At 37.2% G+C, this 22,586-nt stretch overlaps 1 protein-coding gene across 4 annotated transcripts; it reads left to right on the plus strand.

The window, feature by feature from the left end:
* The first annotated feature begins 4,207 nt into the window (after positions 1–4,207).
* Positions 4,208–22,225, plus strand: LOC131931984 (GRB2-associated-binding protein 1). Of its 4 annotated transcripts, none has more exons than XM_059288834.1 (9): positions 4,208–4,465; positions 8,781–8,981; positions 9,997–10,093; positions 14,082–14,273; positions 16,692–17,657; positions 18,660–18,744; positions 19,241–19,331; positions 20,900–20,938; positions 21,510–22,225. In XM_059288834.1, the coding sequence occupies exons 1-9, from the start codon at positions 4,355–4,357 to the stop codon at positions 21,789–21,791; spliced, it is 2,064 nt and encodes a 687-aa protein (XP_059144817.1). In that variant the 5' UTR covers positions 4,208–4,354; the 3' UTR covers positions 21,792–22,225. The 4 variants fall into 4 exon arrangements, with proteins under 4 accessions (XP_059144817.1, XP_059144820.1, XP_059144818.1 ...); XM_059288837.1 differs by having other exon boundaries at positions 14,082–14,210; XM_059288835.1 differs by having other exon boundaries at positions 14,088–14,273.
* Positions 22,226–22,586: the final 361 nt, after the last annotated feature.

A 22,586-nucleotide genomic window follows, 5' to 3' on the forward strand; every position in this document is an offset into this window, starting at 1 on the left:
TTTTTATGTATTTAATTTTTTTACCACCCCCCCCCCCCCCCCCCCCATACATGGATTAACACATAAGTTATTACGATTCTCAACCAAACCGTTTACCTCAGGCATATTTTGCAACGTTGAGTTAATGTAACTTCCCCCGCCCCACTCCCCCGCCCCCCCCTCCACACACACATACACACACGGCGATTGCTTTAAACTGTACTGAGATATAATAAATAATATAAATAATAATATATATAATACTTAATATCACTTAATTAAGTGGAATTGTAATTTTTCTGTATACATTTTGCTATTTTTACTTTCTCGTATATACGTAGTATAGAGAAAGTATTGTAATCGTGCAAAAAAAAAAAATCGAGATTTTTACAAATCTCGACGTTTTACACCTCACTGATACGGAAAAACATAATTTTGCAATCTTGTCCGTATGTCTGTGTGTGTGTGTGTCTGTCCGTGTGTGTGTCTGTGTGTAAACACGATAACTTGAGTACCGTTACAGCTAGGTTGATGAAATTTCATATATAAGTATTTTATCAAAATCGTAGATCCGTATCAACTTTTGAGCGATTTCCGATAACCGGAAGTGGTACTTTTCCTACTTTGAATTTTTCAAAAGCCTATAACTTGAGTACTATTTCAGATAGATAAATGAAATTTCACATGTAAGTAAAAGATCTAATTCTCTACCTTCTGTTAAATTTTGAGTAATTTCCGTTGACTGGAAGTAGTAATTTACGCTACTTCCGATTTCTCAAAAAACTAATGTAAATTTTTAAAGTACTAATAATATTGCGCACTATTATACGCGTTTTTATTCGGCGTTTGCTTGGTGCGCAATGTTTTTTTTTATGAGATTCTATTCTATTTTTAAAAGTTTAAGTATTTAAAATGGATTAAAAATCATAACTATATCCCCAGTTACCATCCCCTGTTGTTTTATATAAGAATATTCGAGAAAGTTTAGGGGAGATCACTACCGGTTTATTTGCCTTGTTGTCACCCCCCTAAATGGTGTCACCCTGTGCGGTCCGCAACTCACCCCCTCGCTACGCCACTGGATAGAAAATATACTTTAACCAGTGTCAGCCCACCCCCCAGGAAATTTAAGTTCCGCCCCCCCCCCCCCCTCCTTCCCTCAGGGCGACGTCTCCATAAAACGGTCGGTAAATAAAGGCGCCTATTCATCACACGACCCACATTTTACCGTATTTGCTGTTGAATATAATTGGATGAGTGTGTTCAAGTCTAACTCGCTAGATGGAGCTACACATTTATTTAGCTCATAACTCAGATATAGACGAGAAAGAAATTTAGGAGCTGAGACAAAAAAAAAAGTTTTTTTGTATTATGAACTAAGCAATTTTAAATAAATAATATACCGTTTTTTTTTTGGAGCTTGAGACGGTTTAATCTTTTCTGAAATGCTTTTTTTTTCAAAACGTGCTGTAGCTAAACTATCATACATTTCCCAGATCAAAGTTGTATATCTGCGCTTGTGTAATGTAGCGTGGTTTATCATGGTCTGTGTAAGATGTGTCTGCCATTGTTGGACCACTGCTCCATTATTCGAAAAGTTGTTGTCGGGTTTAAAATCAATTGTTGGATTGTCAAATTCTGACTTTTTAAAAAGTCAGCTGCTTAATATAACTATATTATTATTTTAAAGAAGCAGAATCATAGGCCTACTTAAATCCTGTCCAACCTTGCTCGCGTCTCATGACCCAAGCCAGACATTTAACAGGTTATGCTAAAAAGAGACTACTTGCAGTTTCACACACTCGTCTATCTGTCTGTCCACTAATTCGTGGCCTTTTGATGATCTTCATCCATTGCCCTCTGTCTGTCATCTAACATCTTCAGTGACCATCACATCCATTCTCTGATGTCATCTTTTCTTTTTTGCCAATATATTTAAAACTTTTGTAGTTTCTTGAACGTTTTTGGTTCGCTTTCGTTCTGTTATTGAGAGAAGTAGTGTTAAATTTAACACTTCACGGTTTCAAAGATATGTTGTTAATCAAAACTAAACGCATTTAAATCAATACAATCTTTATTATTATTATTACTTTGCAAAAAACTGTCACAAGGCAATGGTTGTACTTTTAACGACAAAAATAAAGGAATGGACAAAGTGGGTCACTAAATGGGGACGGAGTATGCTGTCCGCATCAAGTGACACCTTTTAGAGAGTGACATAAAATCAAAATATAGTAAAATTTACTGCCAAAGCAAGGATATATATATATATATATATATATATATATATATATATATATATATATATATATATATATATATATATATATATATATACATTAAAATATTTTTTAAATTGTAGGAAAGAGGGGTGACACGAAACCGAAATGCTAAATTTTTTGAAGGAGGTGGGGTGACACCTTCTGCTAAAACACCGGGATTCACCCGACCTATTGACGCCACTGAATGGACATTGTAGTGAAGTAAAACGAACTTTCTGATAGCGGGGGTATGGTTAGTTATTAATGTAGCAGGCAACTTAAACGTAAAACATTGCCAAGTTTCAATCTTAACCCTTTTGTGGCCACACCTCCTTAAAAAATCCCACAACTACCCTGTAAAGTTACGTTACACATTTTGACCCCTGAAAATAATAATAATTTCAACGAAAATCACGATATTTTTAATCTTTCAAATTTTTAAATTTTTATTTATTTTTCAATTCCTAACGCACACAGAGCACACAATCACAAGCCAGACACGTGCCTTCTCGCGATGCGAGACGTTATTTAAAGCAAGACCAGCTCTTTGTATAGATGTTGCTTATTTGATTGATTATTTACGCAATTAGAAGCGACACATGTTTTATGCCTATGCGCCTAGCATGCAAGCCTAGTCTTTGTCATTATCTTTCATAAGAAGACGTCATACGGACTCGAGTCCGGGATCCGAACCCTAGACTTACAAATAAGCATGCATGCGCTCTACTTCTAGACCACACCATACCCTAATATGCTATTATAGTATTAAATTCATCGTTGCTGCCTTGAATACAAAGCCCATAATTTTCAGCATAAACGTAACAATGGAGGCCGAGAACTAAGCTTTATAATTTACTCTTATTTAAGTCTTGAAGGTAATATTTAAGTAGGCTGTGAATATGGATATCTACAGACTTAATTTAACTAAGTGATACATTATTTATTTATTGGGGTACATACAATTCACTAATAAAAAAAAAACATGTTTCATGACTCGCAAATATTATGGAGGTAGCCTACTAAAATGCAAATAAATAAATTAGTAGGGGTCGTCATAGACGACTTCACACTCCCGGGAAGAGGGTGAGGGGGGGGGGGTGGGGAAGGAAATGTGAAGTGGGTGAATGTTAAGAAAGAGTGACGACACATTTTTGTATGTTAAAAACTAATATTAGAATTCAAAATCAGATTTCAGAGGTTACTTCGCGGTTTCCAAAGACCATTTTAAAAACAATAATTGCAATTTTTAGGGGGGGGGGGGGGTGGTCGACTGAGATGTGACGTCATTTTATCATTTAATGAGTGGGGGGGGGGGGGGAATCTGGTTTTTTGCGATAATGTGCGAAGATGGAGAGAAGAGGGAGCGTTTATTTTTTTTAAAAATCTTTAGAAAGCGTAACGTGGTTTATGGTGCAATGGCTGAGGGTGTCACACCATACCGTTCCAATTTTGGTTTGTTAGTGTCACTCATCTCTATTATTTTAATGTTTTGTCTTCTTAAAATAGAGTTTCGCCACTAACATGTAAGGTTTTTCGATTTGGTGTCATTCCCTAAATTGAGTCACCCGGCGCAGACAGACCCCACCCCCGTTGTGACGTTACTGATTTCCCCTTGAATGCGTTTGAAATAATGAAATAAATATAATTTTAAACCAATTAACCCATTTTAGCGGCAGAGGACTAAGTAATAAAAAAACCGCTAACCGCAAAATGAAATTAGAATTCTGAGAAAGTGAAAGATAAAATGAATGCACTAGGCCTAGAATCTATATAAAAAGAAATTAAATGTATAATGTAATGTTTAATATTATCATACTTTAAAAAACCACCTAAATAATAATTGACAAGCTTTACAAATCTTACATTTTAAAAAATAAAACCTAGATAGATCTAGATCTAGATCTATATATAGAATCTAAATATATCTATTTCGGCGAATAAGGGAATATTTTGTAATTTAGAGAAGTCAAACATCGGGAGGTAGCCGACTTCCTGTTTTGTCTAGTAAACAATGTAACAGAAGGATAATTACAACTTTGTCTTGTGGCTAATATCAAAATGTTATTGTATTAAATCATTTTTTTTATTACCAAACTATCATCTAATTCAAATGAATGAAGAGACGAAAGCCCTCCACCAAAATGACCAATGTGGTACATTCAGGATGGATGACAAAATCACCACCTGAAAGAAGACTGAACACCACTTTCAGAATTTTTCGAGCTGTAAGAAGATATTGAAGTTCTTATAAAATCAAAATATAGATCTAGTAGTTCTATACTATATAGAATCTAGACATAAATCTAGATCTGGCTCTAGTTTATTTTAAAAATATTAACTTCAGTGGTATTTGATGATTTAAAATTGGCCGATTCTAGTCGGAATAAGATACGCATGCGATACGCATGCGATACGCATGCGATACGCATGCGCAATGGAGAGAAACTACGACTTGCCTTAGCGGCGATGTTTTCAATGGTACTGCGCATGCGTGTGTTTACAACCGCAGAACCCTAACACCAACCCTAATCCTATCCTTAACCCTATCCCTAATCCTATCCCTAACCCTAATCCTAACCCTAGCCCTAATCCTATCCCTTACCCTATCCCTAATCCTAACCCTCATTCTAGCCCTAACCCTAGCCATAGGTCACTGCGCATGCGCAGAACTATCTTTTGCCGACTAAATGGAGACGTCGGGGAGAAAAATCTTCTTCCGAGTAGACACTTCGTTTAAAATTAGAATAGGGGCCTATGATTTTAACTTTAAAGTTTAAAGTAGCCTAGTCTCGGCCCAGTGAGTAGGCTAATCATTTTTACTTATCAATTGGTTGAATAGACCAGGAAAGGCCATTTGACTCATTGCACTTATTTCTATTGTCTCATGATTTTAACTTGTGATTTTGACTTTTAGGGATTATTAAATCGGTGGAATAAGAAAAGAATAAATAAGATTAGGCCCATGAGACAGATGGCTGATCCAGTTGGCTGAGAGTAACACTGATATACTTTTTCCGACACTAATTGTGTAAGATGTGAAATGGAAAGACAGTAAATATGGTTGAGATCATGTCACAAACAAGTAAAAAAAAAGACAACGAAACAATTAGTTTTGTTATAATTAAATGAAAAGTCACCCTATTGTAAATGATGGCAGAAACTAAACATAACATTCATGATTCTGTTATTGAGCAGATTCCTTAATGGGATCCAAACCTAGGACTTGTTAATGCACTGTGTAACTTAAACAAAGTTAAACATTAAATATATTGATTAATTGATCTACTGTCTGACTGGTGATACACATAGATGACCTATAGGAGTATCACCAGTTTACTGGGAATAGAGACTTTATTACTGGAAAGGGCCTTGCTGCTGATTAGTGGGGGCTAGACTTTACATTTGTTACTGACTGAATTCTACAATTTTTGTTTTAAAATTAACTTATTTGCCTCAACTAATCTCATTGAAAATTAATTATTTGTCTATTTATTGCTCAATGAACGCCAAATGCGCAGCCCAAACTCACTGTTAAATAGGTGTCCAGAAGAAATGTTCATGTTTGGTAAATTGTGAAATGAGAAAAACCAGAGAGGTAAAAAGCTGGATATTTTATTGTGGAAACACTGGTAAACTATAACATACTAATAATAAATAATAATATTGAAAGTGAATATACATATATGTATATAAGTTGGCTTTGTATATTTTATTTAGGAATACTATAGCCAGGGATTTTTCAGGAATTGTTGTGGTGATGGTACAGAATGGAGTGGAGTAGTACAACAGATAAACCATATTCCATTGTGGAACAAAGTTATTTTAATGATAGTTATAATTTGACATAAAGTATAGGTTGTTGATTTCTAGAAACCATAAGTATTAAATAATAAATATTAAAAAATCTATATCAGTGAAATTCTGCCAAGAGCGAAAGCAGAAGCCATTACATTAATTTATGTTCTAATTCCAGTTTTTTAAATTTATCACAACATGGCTTTAAAATTTTGTTGTCTTCCACATTTCCATTTTAAATACTTGATAAAATGGAATTGTTTTATATGTGAATTATGAACAAAAGGGTGTACTGTTTATACTGTATACATCTAAAAGATAAAATAAATTAGTTAGAATTGTTTGGTACAATATAAAGCTAAAAGAAGATTCTCTAAAGTATAGCCCAAATGATCTCATATTTTAAAAATTGTTCCTAAATATTTAAAATACTAAAGTACTGATTAAACATTGATAGGGTGTGTATTGAAGTTATTCCTTTGTTACCATTACTGCTGTCACCTTGTGTTAGTACTGTTAGGACCCTAACAGTACCATTGACCCCGGCAGAAAATCTCATCTACAGCCTTATCCGTCTTTTTATAAGAACCAAATTGTATTACAATAGCAACATTTTTTTAAGATTAATCACTATCTCATGTAAGGAGTATAGAGGAAGTATTGTAATCCTTCAAAAAAATTGAAAACTAGATTTTCTAAAATCTTGATGTTTTAGTCCTCCCTGAGTTGGAAAATTTTGCAATCTTGTCTGTAAGTCTGTGAGCACGATAACTTGAGTACCGTTACAGCTAGGTTAATGAAATTTCATATATAAGTATTACATCTGTATCAACTTTTCAGTGATTTCCGGTAACCGGGAGTGGAATTTACTCTACTGTCAGTTTTTCAAAAGCCTAAAACTTGAGGACTGTTTCTGATAGATAAATGAAATTTCACAAATAAGTAAAAGATCTAATCCTCAGTTTTCTATTAAATTGTGAGTAAATTCCAGTGACCGATTTATCAAAAAACGTATATGTATTACTAATGTTCCACGCTATTATACACACATTTTTTGCTGTTCACTTGGTGCACAATTCTTTTTTCTTTGAGATTCAATTCTATTTCAAAATTAGTTCTATACTCTGCGTTGCCATCCCCCATAGAGTTATGAATTAGTGTGAAAGTTTAGTGGAGATCACTGCCGCTTTATTTCTGTGTTTGATCTGAATATTTATAAAATTGATGGTATTAGCTTTATCTGTAGTTAATCTAATTGTAAACTCACAGCTCTTTAATAAAAGTCCTACAAATATGGACACCTCCCTGTAGGTCAAGGGGTTCAAGTGACCTAGACAGAATTACAAAAAAAAGATACTTAGGAATATCTACACAGATAAAAGTAAACATCTTAACTAATTACAACTTAGGAAATATTAAATTATCTAATTCAGTAAGTGTTAAAAAATGTTAATAATACAGTGATCTCCCTTGTCATTAATCTTGTCTGTATCCATGTGACAGTAATTTACCAGTAATAATTTTTTTCATTTATAAAGTTTAATTTCATATAGATCATAGATTTTTTTCAAAGTTATGTTGTTTAATTATTTATAATAAATCTATAATTTTATAGTTTAAAAAATGTCAAACTAAGCTTACCATTGTAATTCTTGTCTTCCATTTTTTCCAGCAGTTGTTGCAGTTATCTGTAATTTCATGAATATTTTTTTTTTACTTTTATTTAAAATTTTTTTTTATTTAGCAAGTTAAAACTTTAAAAAGTTTGATTCTTACTGTGAGATATTAAAAAAAAAAATCTAAAATGTATAGAAAATCATCATCATCCCAATATTAATAAAAATTAAAAAAAAAAGTAATTGTATATTGTATATTCAATGCAATTTATAAAAAAAAAATCACCATCCTAAAATTAAAAACGTATACATTGTAAAAATCATAAATTACAATTTTAAAAAAAAGGGTAATTTTAAGTTATTTGCCATTTAAAATGTTTTGGCAACCAGGTCTTCCAATCATATAAAGATTAGAAACTTGACTTGCTTGATAAAGATTAAAAATAATCTACATCATTCAAAAATTTAGATTCTCATCTTTTTGATGAAATGAATTTAAATGATTAAACACAATTACTGATAACATTATTTATTCAGAAGCATTGCATTGTGGGTTTGTTTAAAAATAAATGTACTCACAGTTGTCTAAACATGCTACTTAAATAAATTAGGTTTTTTAATAAGTGGATTTGCTATTTTTAAAATTTTAAACAGGATGCATTTATTATTTTCTTCTGTAAAATAAATTGTTTCCTGAAGAAAAATTTAGCTGTTTCAAATATTTAAACCATAATTGTTGATACAAACAGGATGTTCATTTGTAGTTGCGGTAAGTAAGAAAATGATAAAAAATGGCTTAACTGTTTGTTTATGTTTCAGCAATGGAAGCGGCGCTACTTTGTACTTAACTGTTTTTCTTTTCAGTAATGAAAGCTGCACTTTATACTTGACTGTTTGTTTGTGTTTCAGCAATGGAATCGGTGCTACTTTGTACTTGACTGTTTTTGTTTCAGCAATGGAAGCTGTGCTACTTTATACTTGACTGTTTTTGTTTAATCAATGGAAGCGGCGCTACTTTATACTTAACTGTTTTTGTTTCAGCAATGGAAGCGGCGCTACTTTGTACTTAACTGTTTTTGTTTCAGCAATGGAAGCGTCGATGCTTTATACTTGACTGTTTTTGTTTCAGCAATGGAAGCGGCGCTACTTTGTACTCCGCAAGCCCTCAGGGAGCCTCCCTGACCAGTATGAGCTGCATTATTACAAGGACGAACAGTGCAACAGTAGAAAGGGATCCATCGACCTAGAGCAGTGTGAACAGATCATCGAGGCTCTGGACTCAGATATCTTTCCCAACCTGCTGGCCATCAAGACATTTTGTAGGAACAAGGTAGGATAGAGTCTTGTGTCCAGTCTCTCATTTTTCAACTTTTAAAATGTTGCGTCTGTATAGCGGAGAATGTCTACATGTTTTGTTCAGCAAATATTGAGAAGTCAAATTGGTACTTATTTTAAAATGTTGGGTCTGTATAGCGGAGAATGTCTACATGGTTTGTTTAGCAAATGCAAATATTGGGAAGTCAAATTGGTACTTATTTTAAAATGTTGCGTCTGTATAGCGGAGAATGTCTTAATGTTTTGTTCTGCAAATATTGGGAAGTCAGATTGTTGATGTGATTTGGTCTCGGATTCGCATTAGTTCCTGTCTAATTTCACCACTTTTACAATTGTCTATTTTTCGTGCTGTATTAAAAAAAAACTAAAATTATAGGGTATTTTTATGTATTTTCTTAAAATGTTTAATTTATTGCGCACAATATTCATATTGCTATTTCTAGCAGTAAAAAATACTTAAGTTTTATGTTGACTGATTTGTAATGACCTAGTATCTTCATCAAACAACCCATGCATGACTAAATAAATTGTTTAACAATGCTAAGGAACAGTGCTGCATTACTGCATGGTAAATTATTTTAAAACAAAACGTCATTAACTTATATTTATTTAGCAGTTGTTCACTTGGCATTTCAAAGTGAGTCTATTACTAGCCAAATGTTTTGTAGTTGCACATGGAAGTGTTGAATAATAGTTGGACCAGCCATTCGTCCAGTGTGAAATGAAAGTGGCCCTACTTAACTCACTTATCATCTAGACTCTCCCTTCTTGTAGCATGTCATCTAAGTGCTTGAAAATTTCCTCTCTTTTCTACACCCCTCAGCCACAAGTCCAAGGTGAAGGCTGGTCCAAAGTACTTCCTGTTTCATTGTTTTTGTTTTTTATTTAAAAAATAATTTTTTTTTGATTTGTAATTTTAAAAATTTCTTGTTGTGTATTGAAAGAATTGGCAGGTGTTAAAATTATGAAAGCAATGATTGGTAAGAAAAGTTGTTGTAATAATCCGACAGGTCAGGACTTATTATCTAGCTGCGGACACAGAACAGGAAATGAATAATTGGGTTCAGTGGCTGTGTCATGTCTGCGGTCTACGGCCAGAAGATCAACGTAAGTTGTCTCTTTTTTTAAAAATCAAAATTAAAAAAACTACAGCTGTGAAACTTTGTGAACTCTGCCATTCTTGCTTCAGCTGTTAAATGATGTTTTACTGAATGAGGATTGTCTTATGTTGCTGTTCTTGTTCATCAAAGTATAGCTCTTTCAACTGTTCTATTTACTGTTTCTTTAAGATTAAAAACAAATGACATTTTTTAAGAAAATGTTTGATCATAGATCTTACATAGATAATTATAACTGCTGATTAATTGATTGTAAAAGATTCTTCTTAATCAGAGGTAATTATAACATGTTGATTAAAATTCATGTCTTATAGGTTAATTAGAACATAGATTATACTTTATAGACAAATTGAACTAGATGGATAAATAGAAAATCTTTTTTGGAAAAAAGTAATGATTGGATCTTTTGATATAAAATGCCACCATTTTTTTTCTCTATCTAACTGAACAATCTGTTGGGATCTGTCCATTGACTTATGTGTAAGTAAATTTTCTTTTCAACCTGCCTGACTAGTGCAACCCCAGCCTGCACTGGACTGGTTGTCTTGTAACCCTGGTTGTCATGGTTGTTGTCTCGTCTTGGGGCTGGACATTACCCTCCACCCCTGGTCATTTTTCCTCGGACATCCCCCAGGTCACTAAACCCCTATCACTTACCTGCTGTATATTGCTACCCTCCTCCCAAGTCAGGAGTCGGACATTACCCCCCCCCCCCCCCATCATTAATAAATACAATGTTGATACAAAGTCTGGAAAAAAATTGGAATTTAGAAAGTTTGATTTTAGACATTTTAGACTTATAAATATCTGTAAAACTACTAGCTTTTGGGCTTGTTTAAAAAATAAAGTTTGGAGTTTTGCTTTCAAAAATGAGTAAAAACTGTGTGGATAGTACACTGTTGTTGATTAGATGAAATGTTGGACATCAACCAACCAATAACTTTCAAGTATGGTTTGTGAACTACTTGTTTGAATCAGTACATTTTGGCCACAATTGGAGCAAACTTCTTAAATGTGAGACAACTTTCTATGGGGTATGGGTTTATCTTTTGAATGACATTTTGTATGGCTTGATCATCAAGTCGGTCAAGCAGGTCCTGAGTATACATCTCACATTTGGAACATGCACCGCCAAGTCAAAAATCAGTGACCATGTTCCAACAACATTAAAGTTGGTATAGAGTCAGTTGCTGCAGACATCCAGTGTCTAACATATTTTTAATATTTTCTCCAATGAGACCATGTTGTCCAGAAAGTGATAGTCACTGGTCTAACAACTTGGTGGACGACCGTCTTACCACCAGGAGAAAATGTCATGACTCCTGAACTGTAAACGTTGTCAGTGATTTTGTGAATAAAGACCACATCAGCGGGGGGGGGGGGGGGGGGTAATGTCCTAGACTCACCCTGTAGCCTGTGATGCCTTGTGTTTTTATTTTAGCATTACATTTAAAGTTTGGTGAAAGATACACCCTATATCTGGATCAGGGTTGTTTTCTAGCCTTGAGTTTTTGTTTTTATTTTACGTTTCAGTGGGCAGTGTTCAAATTTATTCTTTTTATTTTTGTTATATTTTTGCATCCTTTTTAATCATGTTTCAGTAAGCAGTAATTCTGACGTTAATATTCTTGTGGTGAAATTAGCTTTGTCTATCCTTGTTTAATGTTGTTTATTTAACACAAAAATAGAAGAAGGTGGAAAGATGCAATTTTAGATTTAAATCATATTTGAAACTATAAAAGTTGATTGAAAAAACCTAAAAGCCAAAAATAATACTCTTGATTCTATAACTAGCCATGTATTTCCTTACATATAAACTGTAACTTGCGAAGGCTTGGGTATACCTGGTGTTGGACTATATCACCCAGATAGGTAGTCAACTAACTGGTCATTATATTAACATGTGCACACTGTTTGGTTCACTAGTATGTATGGGATGAAATAAACAAGTGGGTTATTGGCCTTGCTTATAATCAGATATCCCCAGAATAGTGTGACTTATTATTGCAAGACCTGGAGCTTGACCAAGTGAAATACATTATGCTTGCTACAACCCTGAAATAGATCAGCTGACATATGGTAGATTTTATAGCCCAGAATGCAATTCTTCAGACAGCCATTTTGTTTTCACACTGTCAATCTTCTTAGTTGAGGAGTTTTTAGAATTGATTCACCTTATTAGTAGCCTGTTAGAGTTGGATTTTAACTACAACCTCGCAATGGCCGTAATGTTTTTGTGAAGTGACCCAAGATATTGCGTGATTGCCTATTTAGTGTTTAGTATGAATGGCATGATTGCTGTGTTGTATTAACATGTTTGATTGTGACTCAAGATGCTGCACTATTACCAATTTAGTGTTTAGTATGAATGGCATGATTGCTGTGTTGTATTAACATGTTTGATTGTGACTCAAGATGCTGCACTATTACCAATTTAGTGTTTAGTATGAATGGCATGATTGCTGTGTTGTATTAACATGTTTGATTGTGTCCCAAGATGCTGCACTATTACCATTATAGTGTTTAGTATAAATGGAATGATTGCTGTGTTGTATTAACATGCATTTGATGTCTTGCGTTGAATGTAGAGAACAACAGCATCTGCAATCAACTCATATGGATCTTGTAGGAATTCACAACCCATTATGCACTATTATTTTGTATTAAATAAATTATATTTGGTGTTTTGGATTTTAAATATGAGGTAGTAACAAATAATCAGGCACTAATTTAAATTAAATAATTAACAAAATAATTGTCATTCATTGAATACAAGTTTTTTATACTAAGACATAATGAAGTTTTTTAAAAACAAAACAAAACAGAATGATCGTACACATTTTATTTCTGATACAGCTCTGTTGTGGCAAAAATTAATTTTATGGAAATTTTACAATTAGTAGAAGTTTTTTGTGTGTCACATAGTAAAAGACAGAATGCATGATAGCATGGGTGTATTTTGTTTTGTAGTGAAAAAGAAATTATTTTAAAATGACAGCTACATTAAGGGCCAGGAGACACTCACTGTTAGTAGGGGATGTACTAAAAACTCAAACCTAGATGGTGTCACCTCCAACCTGGATGGTGTCACCTCCAACCTGGATGGTGTCACCTCCAACCAGGATGGTATCACCTCCAACCAGGATGGTATCACCTCCAACCTGGATGGTGTCACCTCCAACCTGGACGGTGTCACCTCAAACCTGGATGGTGTCACCTCCAACCTGTATGGTGTCACCTCCAACCTAGATGGTGTCACCTCCAACCTGGATGGTGTCACCTCCAACCTGTATGGTGTCACCTCCAACCTGGATGGTGTCACCTCCAACCTGTATGGTGTCACCTCCAACCTGGATGGTATCACCTCTAACCTGTATGGTGTCACCTCCAACCTGTATGGTGTCACCTCCAACCTAGATGGTGTCACCTCCAACCTGTATGGTGTCACCTCCAACCTGGATGGTGTCACCTCCAACCTGGATGGTGTCACCTCCAACCTGTATGGTGTCACCTCCAACCTAGATGGTCTGTAAACCCCCAGCGCTGCCTTATGACACAACTTATATTTAATGTCCATTTTGTTGCATCTTTTCATTGGTGTGTTTTAAGCATGGTGTGAACTATTTGATTGGCATAAAAAAAAAATTAAAACTGTCTTGGATTGGATTAATGTTTTTTTATTTAAAAACTTTTCTAGTTTTTCTACTTGCAAATGGTGCAACATGTTTTTATAGTGGCAGAACACATTTTAAAAAAAAAAACATAATGTAAATCGCTGAAATTAGTTGTTAGTTTTAATGTAAACAAAATTCATTTTAAAGAAATAGACTAGCCAGCAAAGAAAATTTAATTTGAACAAAATTCATTTTGAAGCAACAGACTTGCCAGAAAAGAAAATAGATTCAGAACACTATTTCTCTTATAGCAACAGACTTGCCATAAAAGAAAAATTAATTGGAGCAATATTTCTTTTACAGCAACAGACTTGCCAGAACAGAAGCCACAAGCAACAACTCCACCGCAGACTGTTACCAACGGACAGCAACCTGTCTCTCCACCAAACACCAGACTGAACACACCCCAGCCGACACAAATACCTCTAGCAAGTAACAAACCTAATTTGACTCGGACATCGTCTAACTCATCTAGCACATCATACATCCAATTAGGTAATTTCACTCACCTTTTTTCATTGCACCCTGGTATACTCCCTTCACCCATTCATGTCAACTCCCTCATCATCTAGGTCATTATCTAACATCAACTATCAATGTATCTAACTCATTATCTAACTAATGTACTAACTCACCAAATCTAGTACTTTATTGAATTCATCACCCAACTCACCTAACACACCATTGACCCTTTATCTGGCCCAGTTAATATCATATCTGACTTATAACTTATCAACTAACCCATCTAGTACCTTATCTAAATTATCATCTAACCCATCTAGTAGCTTATCTAACTTATCATCTAACCCATTTAGTACCTTATCTAAATTATCATCTAACCCATTTAGTACCTTATCTAAATTATCATCTAACCCATTTAGTACCTTATCTAAATTATCATCTAACCCATTTATAACTTATCAACTAACCCATTTAGTAGCTTATCTAACTTATCATCTAACCCATCTAGTAGCTTATCTACCTTATCATCTAACCCATCTAGTACCTTATCTAACTTATCATCTAACCCATCTAGTAGCTTATCTAACTTATCATCTAACCCATCAAGTGTTTTATCTACCTTATCATCTAACCCATCAAGTGTTTTATCTACCTTATCATCTAACCCATCAAGTGTTTTATCTACCTTATCATCTAACCCATCAAGTGTTTTATCTACCTTATCATCTAACCCATCAAGTGTTTTATCTACCTTATCATCTAACCCATTTAGTGTTTTATCTACCTTATCATCTAACCCATTTAGTGTTTTATCTACCTTATCATCTAACCCATTTAGTACCTTATCTAAATTATCATCTAACCCATCTAGTACCGTATCTAACTTATCATCTAACCCATCTAGTAGCTTATCTAACTTATCATCTAACCCATCTAGTAGCTTATCTAACTTATCATCTAACCCAGGGGTCTCCAAACTTTTCAGTCCCTGGGCCGCATTAAGTACCAATTTTCAGTTCGGGGGCCAGTTAGTTCCAGGCATGTCTTTGATTTCTCTGCGCAAAGTTCCTCAGCCATCACCAAAAAAAATTTTTCCTGTGGGCAAAAAGATCTCCGCGGGCCGGATGAGAGGACCTCGCGGGCCGCATCCGGCCCGCGGGCCGTAGTTTGGAGACCCCTGATCTAACCCATCTAGTAGCTTATCTAACTTATCATCTAACCCATCTAGTAGCTTATCTACCTTATCATCTAGCCCATCTAGTAGCTTATCTACCTTATCATCTAGCCCATCTAGTAGCTTATATAACCTATCATATTACCCATCTAGTACCTTAAATTATCATTTAACCAGCCTAGCACTTCATTGCTAAGCATATCAGTAGTTTATTTACATATAATATGTTATGCTATGTCAATGTTTAAAAACATAAATAGAACTTATTGAGCTGATCGCATATCCAAACTTAGTAAAAATTTGTTTATGCTAGGCTAGGCATGTTTTTAACCCACAAACTGTTAATAAGTGCAACTGTTCTTTGGCGTCAGGCCATTTTAAGAGTTTTTCGTATGCTTGATAAAATTGTGTATTGAATGAAATCAGAGACCCTTACATGTAGCCTATACATTTTCTGAAAGTATATTGGACAAAGAATCTTTTGATACACAAATATGCTTTATTATGTGTATGTTGATAGCGACCTTGACATTTACAGGAAGACTAAAATTTGAGTACTCAACTTGTGCATTCAACCCAACCTAAAACCCAAAAAAAAATGTCCAAACCTCATAGAAACTACATTTTTAGATACTAGAAGTCATTAGCTTTTAGATAATACATAGTATTATAAACTAATGTTGAAAAGCGATTTTGTATGAATTATTTCATTCATGACTTGCACATTGTGCTTACTCAAAGAATTTCAGTAAATAAGGCATGAATTTTCATTATTAAATCTAGTTTTTTATTGAAATATTTTAATACTGAAACAAAGACCACAAACATGAATGTCAAGTCATCTCTTTATTTTCTCACTGTAATTAATCATATAAAGAAGTTCTAAGGTTATTTTCTAATTAAGATCAACGATCTGTAGCTTTAGACAGACATTTTCAAAGTAAAATACTGAGAAAATATTCTCTCCCGTTTTATAACAAAAATGAAAGCTGATGTACAAACAGAAAGCGAAAGGAAGGAAATTAATTTTTTAATAGTTACTTCCCCTCAACCAATGTATATTTATTCATTCGCATATTTAATCACGATTTTAATAATGTAACACCACAGAAAGGGGAATTACGGCTTCATCTGCCTTAATGACAGTTCGTGGGTTGATCATAATGTAAAAAAAGTTGGTTCAGTGGCTAATCCTGAGCCAAGGCTTAAAACATGGAAACTTAAAACCAAATGTATGATGAAATGCTTGTTGCATGAGTACATGTTTTAACCCTCAGAACACTGCACAACTGGGCCCCCAGCCACCAAGTCTGAGAGCACAGAGAGCGTGCCCAACTTCACGGCACCAGACCCCCCACAGAAGAACAAGAACCAGCCCGGGGGGACGGCCGTGGACGACGACGTGTTTGTGGGCCAAGAGATTTACGACCACCCCCGCAGTACGGACGAGAAGATGAGCTCCAGGTACCCAGATCTGTACCAGACCCCCCCAGCCAGACCAGGCTTCAGGCCCGTGGAGGAGGGAAACACGTCGTACGACATCCCACCCACCCACGACCACAGCCCACGCTTCAGCACCCGCACGGACTCGGCCACATCTGGGAGCGTTGACGACAGGGCTGCCACCCCCCCAGAGTGCTACGACTACCCTCCCCCGCGCCTCGGCTCCACCACATCCTCAGACAGCGAAGTCCCGCCAGAGCGACCCCCCAAGCCCAGCCACATGCAGTCCCCGTACCAGAACCTCCCCCCTGCTGGGAAGGGCATGAACGACACGGACTTAATGAGCACTGTGCCTGCCCCGCCAAAAGCTCATACCACGGGGTTAGGAAGTGGCTACGACATCCCAAGAAGTTCCAACCGCACCGCCAGAACATCCCAGCCAAGTTTACCTTTTATTTCCCCGCCCAGTCGGCAGTACCGGAGCACAACTTTAGGCCACACGTATCTGAACACCCAGACCAGGCCTGGGTCAGGCGAGGTACAGGTCGGGGACAGGCAAAGCAGTGACATAACCAGGTCTGAGGCCGGGGCGTTTGGCCCCCCGGCCGTGCCCCCACCACGCAATGGATCGGCCGGCGAGGATAAGTCTGCCAGTTCATCCCTCTACCAGTACCCACCATCCTCTGCGTCTTCCTTGCCTGGTTCAGGGGCTCCAGGACGGCCTCCAGCCCGGGGTGCAATGCCCCAGCCTCCCCCTGTTAGCCCTCGGAATCATGACAACAGTGTGACCCCTAACCAAGGTACATTGTTTTATGTTCTATACATGTTATCTAATGTACACTTTGTTTTATGTTCTACACATGTTGTCTATGTTCTATACACTTTGTTTTATGTTCTATACATGTTATCTAATGTTCTATACACTTTGTTTTATGTTCTACACATGCTGCCTATGTTCGATTCACTTTGTTTTATGTTCTACACATGTTGCCTATGTTCTATTCACTTTGTTTTATGTTCTACACATGTTGCCTATGTTCTATTCATGTTATGTTCTATACATGTTGCCTATGTTCTATTCACTTTGTTTTATGTTCTACACATGTTGCCTATGTTCTATACATGTTACTGTAAGTTATAAACATGTTGCCTTATGCTCTAATTATAAAAGTAAGTTAAGTTCCTACAACCCTGATAGTCCATGGGGCCAGTGAAGTAGAGTTCACCTGTTTCTTTGACCTCCCTATATAAAGGGATGGTGTAGTCAGCCTTTACTTTCCCTGAGTCAGGTACCCATTAGAGCTGAGAGGACTCAATGCTGTTCTACTGACTTGAATCCGGATTTGAACTCAAGGCTTTTGGGTTAGTAGTGTATGGGTCCACCACTAGACCATGCCGCCCCATTTATGTTCTATAAATGTTTCCCTATGTTTATACATGTTGCCTTAAGTTTTATACATGTTGCCTTAAGTTCTATACATGTTGCCTTAAGTTCTATACATGTTGCCTTATGTTTTATACATGTTGCCTTAAATTTTATACATGTTGCCCTATGTTTTATACTTGCGTTATAATGGCATTGTTCCTCAGTCATTAGATAATACACACATGAGCTTCATTCATGGAATTGACATTATTAATATTATTTGGAACATCAAGGGAGTATATTAAAACCAGAATTTGTGTTACGCATGAATAGTTGTTTTTTCACTAGTATATAATGTGGTGTTTGTGTTATTTAAGAAAAGTTGTTTTTCCTAAAGATGTCTCTGTTGTATCTATCATGTGATGCTATTCCACAGACGAGACCACACCTATATTTAGCACCCAGAGAACAAGAAGCTTTAAGCGCCAGAACAATATAAACAACAGTTCACCCAAACTCACGTAAGTTGGTCTTTAATTGGTCTCACAACTTTAATTGTTCTTACAACTTTAATTAGGCTCACAACTTTAATTGTTCTCACAACTTAATTGTTCACACAACTTTAATTGGGCTCACAACTTTAATTAGGCTCACAACTTTAATTGTTCTCACAACTTTAATTGGTCTCACAACTTTAATTGGTCTCACAACTTTAATTGGGCTCACAACTTTAATTGTACTAAGAACTTTAATTGGTCTCACAACTTTAATTGGTCTCACAACTTTAATTGGTCTCACAACTTTAATTGGGCTTAGAACTTTAATTGGACTCTCAACTTTTATTGTTCTCACAACTCAATGTGATGCACCTCTAAATGCTTAGAATGAAACGTTAGAAAATGTCTTGGTTTCAACTTTTTCCGATGTAAAGATTCTGTGTTTCAATGGGTTGTGTTGTCTATTTACATGGAACATAAAGTAAACAGATGTACAAAGAAAACATTTTGTTTATTGCAGGACGAAGAAATCCCACCCCCTCCCCATGTCTGCACTTGTCCCTGCTCCAAGACCTGCTCCACCCCGACCTAAGGAGGATGAGGAGGAGAGTGTAAGTTGGGTTGTCACACCTGTGGGGGGGGGGGGGGGGGGTAAGTTGGGCTGTCACACCTGTGGGGGTGGGGCTGTCACATTTGTAGGGGGGGGAGTATAAGTTGGGCTGTCACATTTGTAGGGGGGGGGGAGTATAAGTTGGGCTGTCACATTTGTAGGGGGGGGGGGGGTAAGTTGGGCTGTCATACCTGTGGGGGTGGGGGGGGGGATGGTGGGGGTAAGTTGGGCTGTCACACCTGTGGGGGTGGGGGGGGTAAGTTGGGCTGTCACATTTGTAGGGGGTGGGGGGGTGTAAGTTGGGCTGTCATACCTGTGGGGGTGGGGGGGGGGGATGGTGGGGGTAAGTTGGGCTGTCACACCTGTGGGGGTGGGGGGGTAAGTTGGGCTGTCACATTTGTAGGGGGTGGGGGGTGTAAGTTGGGCTGTCATACCTGTGGGGGGGGGGGTAAGTTGGGCTGTCACATTTGCGGGGGGGGGGTAAGTTGGGCTGTCACATTTGTAGGAGGGGGGGGGGGGGTAAGTTGGGCTGTCACATTTGCGGGGGGGGGGGGGTGTAAGTTGGGCTGTTACATTTGTAGGGGGGGGGGGGTAAGTTGGGCAGTCACATTTGTAGGGGGGAGGGTAAGTTGGACTGTCACATTTGTAGGGGGGGGTAGGTTGGGCCGTCAAATTTTGTTCGGGGGGGGAGTGTAAGTTGGGCTGTCACATTTGTAGTGGGTGGGGGTGGGGGGTAAGTTGAACTGTCACAATTGTAGGGGGGAGTGGGAGTGTAAGTTGGGCAGTCACATTTGTAGGGGGGAGGGTAAGTTGGACTGTCACATTTGTAGGGGGGGGGTAAGTTGGGCTGTCACATTTGTTGGGGGGGGGAGTGTAAGTTGGGCTGTCACATTTGTAGTGGGTGGGGGTGGGGGGTAAGTTGAACTGTCACAATTGTAGGGGGGAGTGGGAGTGTAAATTGGACTGTCACATTTGTAGGGGGGAGGGGTAATTTGGGCTGTCACATTTGTAGGGGGGGAGGGGTAAGTTGGGCTGTCACATTTGTAGGGGGGGTGATAAGTTGAACTGTCACATTTGTAGGGGGGAGTGGGAGTGTAAGTTGGGCAGTCACATTTGTAGGGGGGGGTAAGTTGGGCTGTCACACCTGTGGGGGGGGGGGCGTAAGTTGGACTGTCACATTTGTAGCGGGTGGGGGTGGGGGGTAAGTTGAACTGTCACAATTGTAGGGTGTAGGGGGGAGTGGGAGTGTAAGTTGGGCAGTCACTTATCTGTGATTCCCCCCTATGTAATATGCTCAAGCTGATTAGATAGAACCAAGTTTTGTTTACGTTTTCATTCAGAGTCAGTTACGATGTAAATACAGAAATTAGCCAAGAAATTTTGTTTACATTCAGGCTCAGTTATGATGTAAATACAGAAATTAGCCCAGAATTTTCGTTTACATTCAGACTCAGTTACGATGTAGATACAGAAATTAGCCAAGAATTTTTGTTTACAATTTTCACAAGCCATTACTGTGCAGTAAGATATTTATCATTGAAACTGATTTGTCATTTTTTTCCTGATCAGTTGCGCAATAAAATGGCCCATCTGGATACAGATGAAGAGGTAAACAAAAACTTGATGTGAGAGTGATTGCACTTGGTTGCCAAGGACACAGTTTATTGATAATAAGTAGGGGAGGCTATCTAGGAGTTTTTCAGAAGGGAAATTTATTGTAGCTATGTTAAAAATTATATTGGTGAAATAATTTGCATTTTATGACTATATAGAGTAGAAATGCAGAATGTCCAAAAACTAAATTTTGCAAATATAAGTATTCCCATATTGAGATGGTTCAAAGTATTGTTAAAAAATTTTCAAATAATTGCATTCAAGTTTTCTGACATTTTACATTATTGCTCTGCTGTTATTTCTGATAAAAGTTAAGGTGTACAGTGAAAATACTGCATTTACCTTCTGTATAATTGACATATAAATAAAATTAGAGGAAAAGTTTGCAACTGGTGTACGTTCTACAGACACCACCCTCTTAGCATAAACCACTGTGTTAATTTCATCTACTTTCTACAGACACCACTCTGTTAATTTAATCTACTTTCTACTTACACACTACTCTTTTAATTTAATCTACTTTCTACTTACACACTACTCTTTTAATTTAATCTACTTTCTACAGACCCACCACCCACTTAGTTTGCTCCACTCCGTGCCCGCCCCAGCTGTTGATATGGACGCCATGGACCGAGAACTTAAGTACATAGATCTGGAGCTGACCGGCTCTGTGCAGGATGCCCCCCGCCCCACCCACAGCCACGGCCACACCCACAGCCACACCCACATGGACAGGGGCAAGGATCTAGCCACGGAGTACAGGGAGATTGACTTTGTCAAAACACAGGCTCTCAGTGATGCTAAGAAAGTCAAGGAAAAAGAAAGGAAAAATGATGATCACAACTGAAGCTAAGATTAGCAAATCTGTGTAGACCTAGAGATGAGGTAATTTCTACTTTTGTCACATTTTAAATTTGGTTTTAAAAACATGGCCTGGCCTAACAATGAAATCATTAAATTTGTATTTTATGTATCCTGGCCCTTATATTTTAAAATAATTTTACTATTTAGTTTTAAAACGTTTGTATTTTTTTCTATCTTTATGTTAGTCGTTATCTGACCACCATGTTAAATTAAAACAAGTTGTGTATGCACTACTGTGTATTGCCATACTGCTTCTTTTTCAACAATGTTACCACTGGTCATTATGATGACTCACCATAATGACCTCTGGCTGCAATGTCCATGGGTCACAATGTGTCCACTGGGCCGTATTGTCCAGACATTGTCCACTAGCCATATGTTAAATGCCTCTTGTGTTACTTTGCCATATTGGTGCTTGTGTATGTTGAAAGTTGCTCCTGGCTGTTGTGTTAACTAAACTAAAAAACTAGCCATACATTGGGTCATCTAGCCCAGTGGCGTAGGCAGGGGGGGTTAGGGGGGGTCATAACCCCCCCCATAGACCCCTCGGTATATATAAAAAGTATGAGGGGGGGGTGCAAATCGAAAGTTTGAGGGGGGGGTGCAAATCGAAAGTTTGAGGGGGGGGGGGTGCAAATCGAAAGTTTGTCCCCGGGTAAAAATTGGAACCCCCCCCCCCCCCTTGAGACGATCCTGGCTACGCCACTGATCTAGCCATACCATTAGGTCAACAAGCCATAACATTGGGTCATTATTGGGTCATCTAGCCATAACATTG

Source organism: Physella acuta, unplaced genomic scaffold (genome assembly GCF_028476545.2).
Source record: "Physella acuta isolate Inbredline_101_S28 unplaced genomic scaffold, ASM2847654v3 ptg002067l, whole genome shotgun sequence".
Classification (NCBI taxonomy): Eukaryota; Metazoa; Mollusca; class Gastropoda; family Physidae; genus Physella; species Physella acuta.

Bases quoted from the DNA above. Each gene is read 5' to 3' on its own strand.
- LOC131931984 (XM_059288834.1), top strand. From the start codon at position 4,355: ATGAAGAGACGAAAGCCCTCCACCAAAATGACCAATGTGGTACATTCA. The intron at 10,094-14,081 runs GTAAGTTGTCTC...TTTCTTTTACAG, and splicing joins TCTACGGCCAGAAGATCAAC to CAACAGACTTGCCAGAACAG. The intron at 17,658-18,659 runs GTACATTGTTTT...GCTATTCCACAG, and splicing joins CAGTGTGACCCCTAACCAAG to ACGAGACCACACCTATATTT.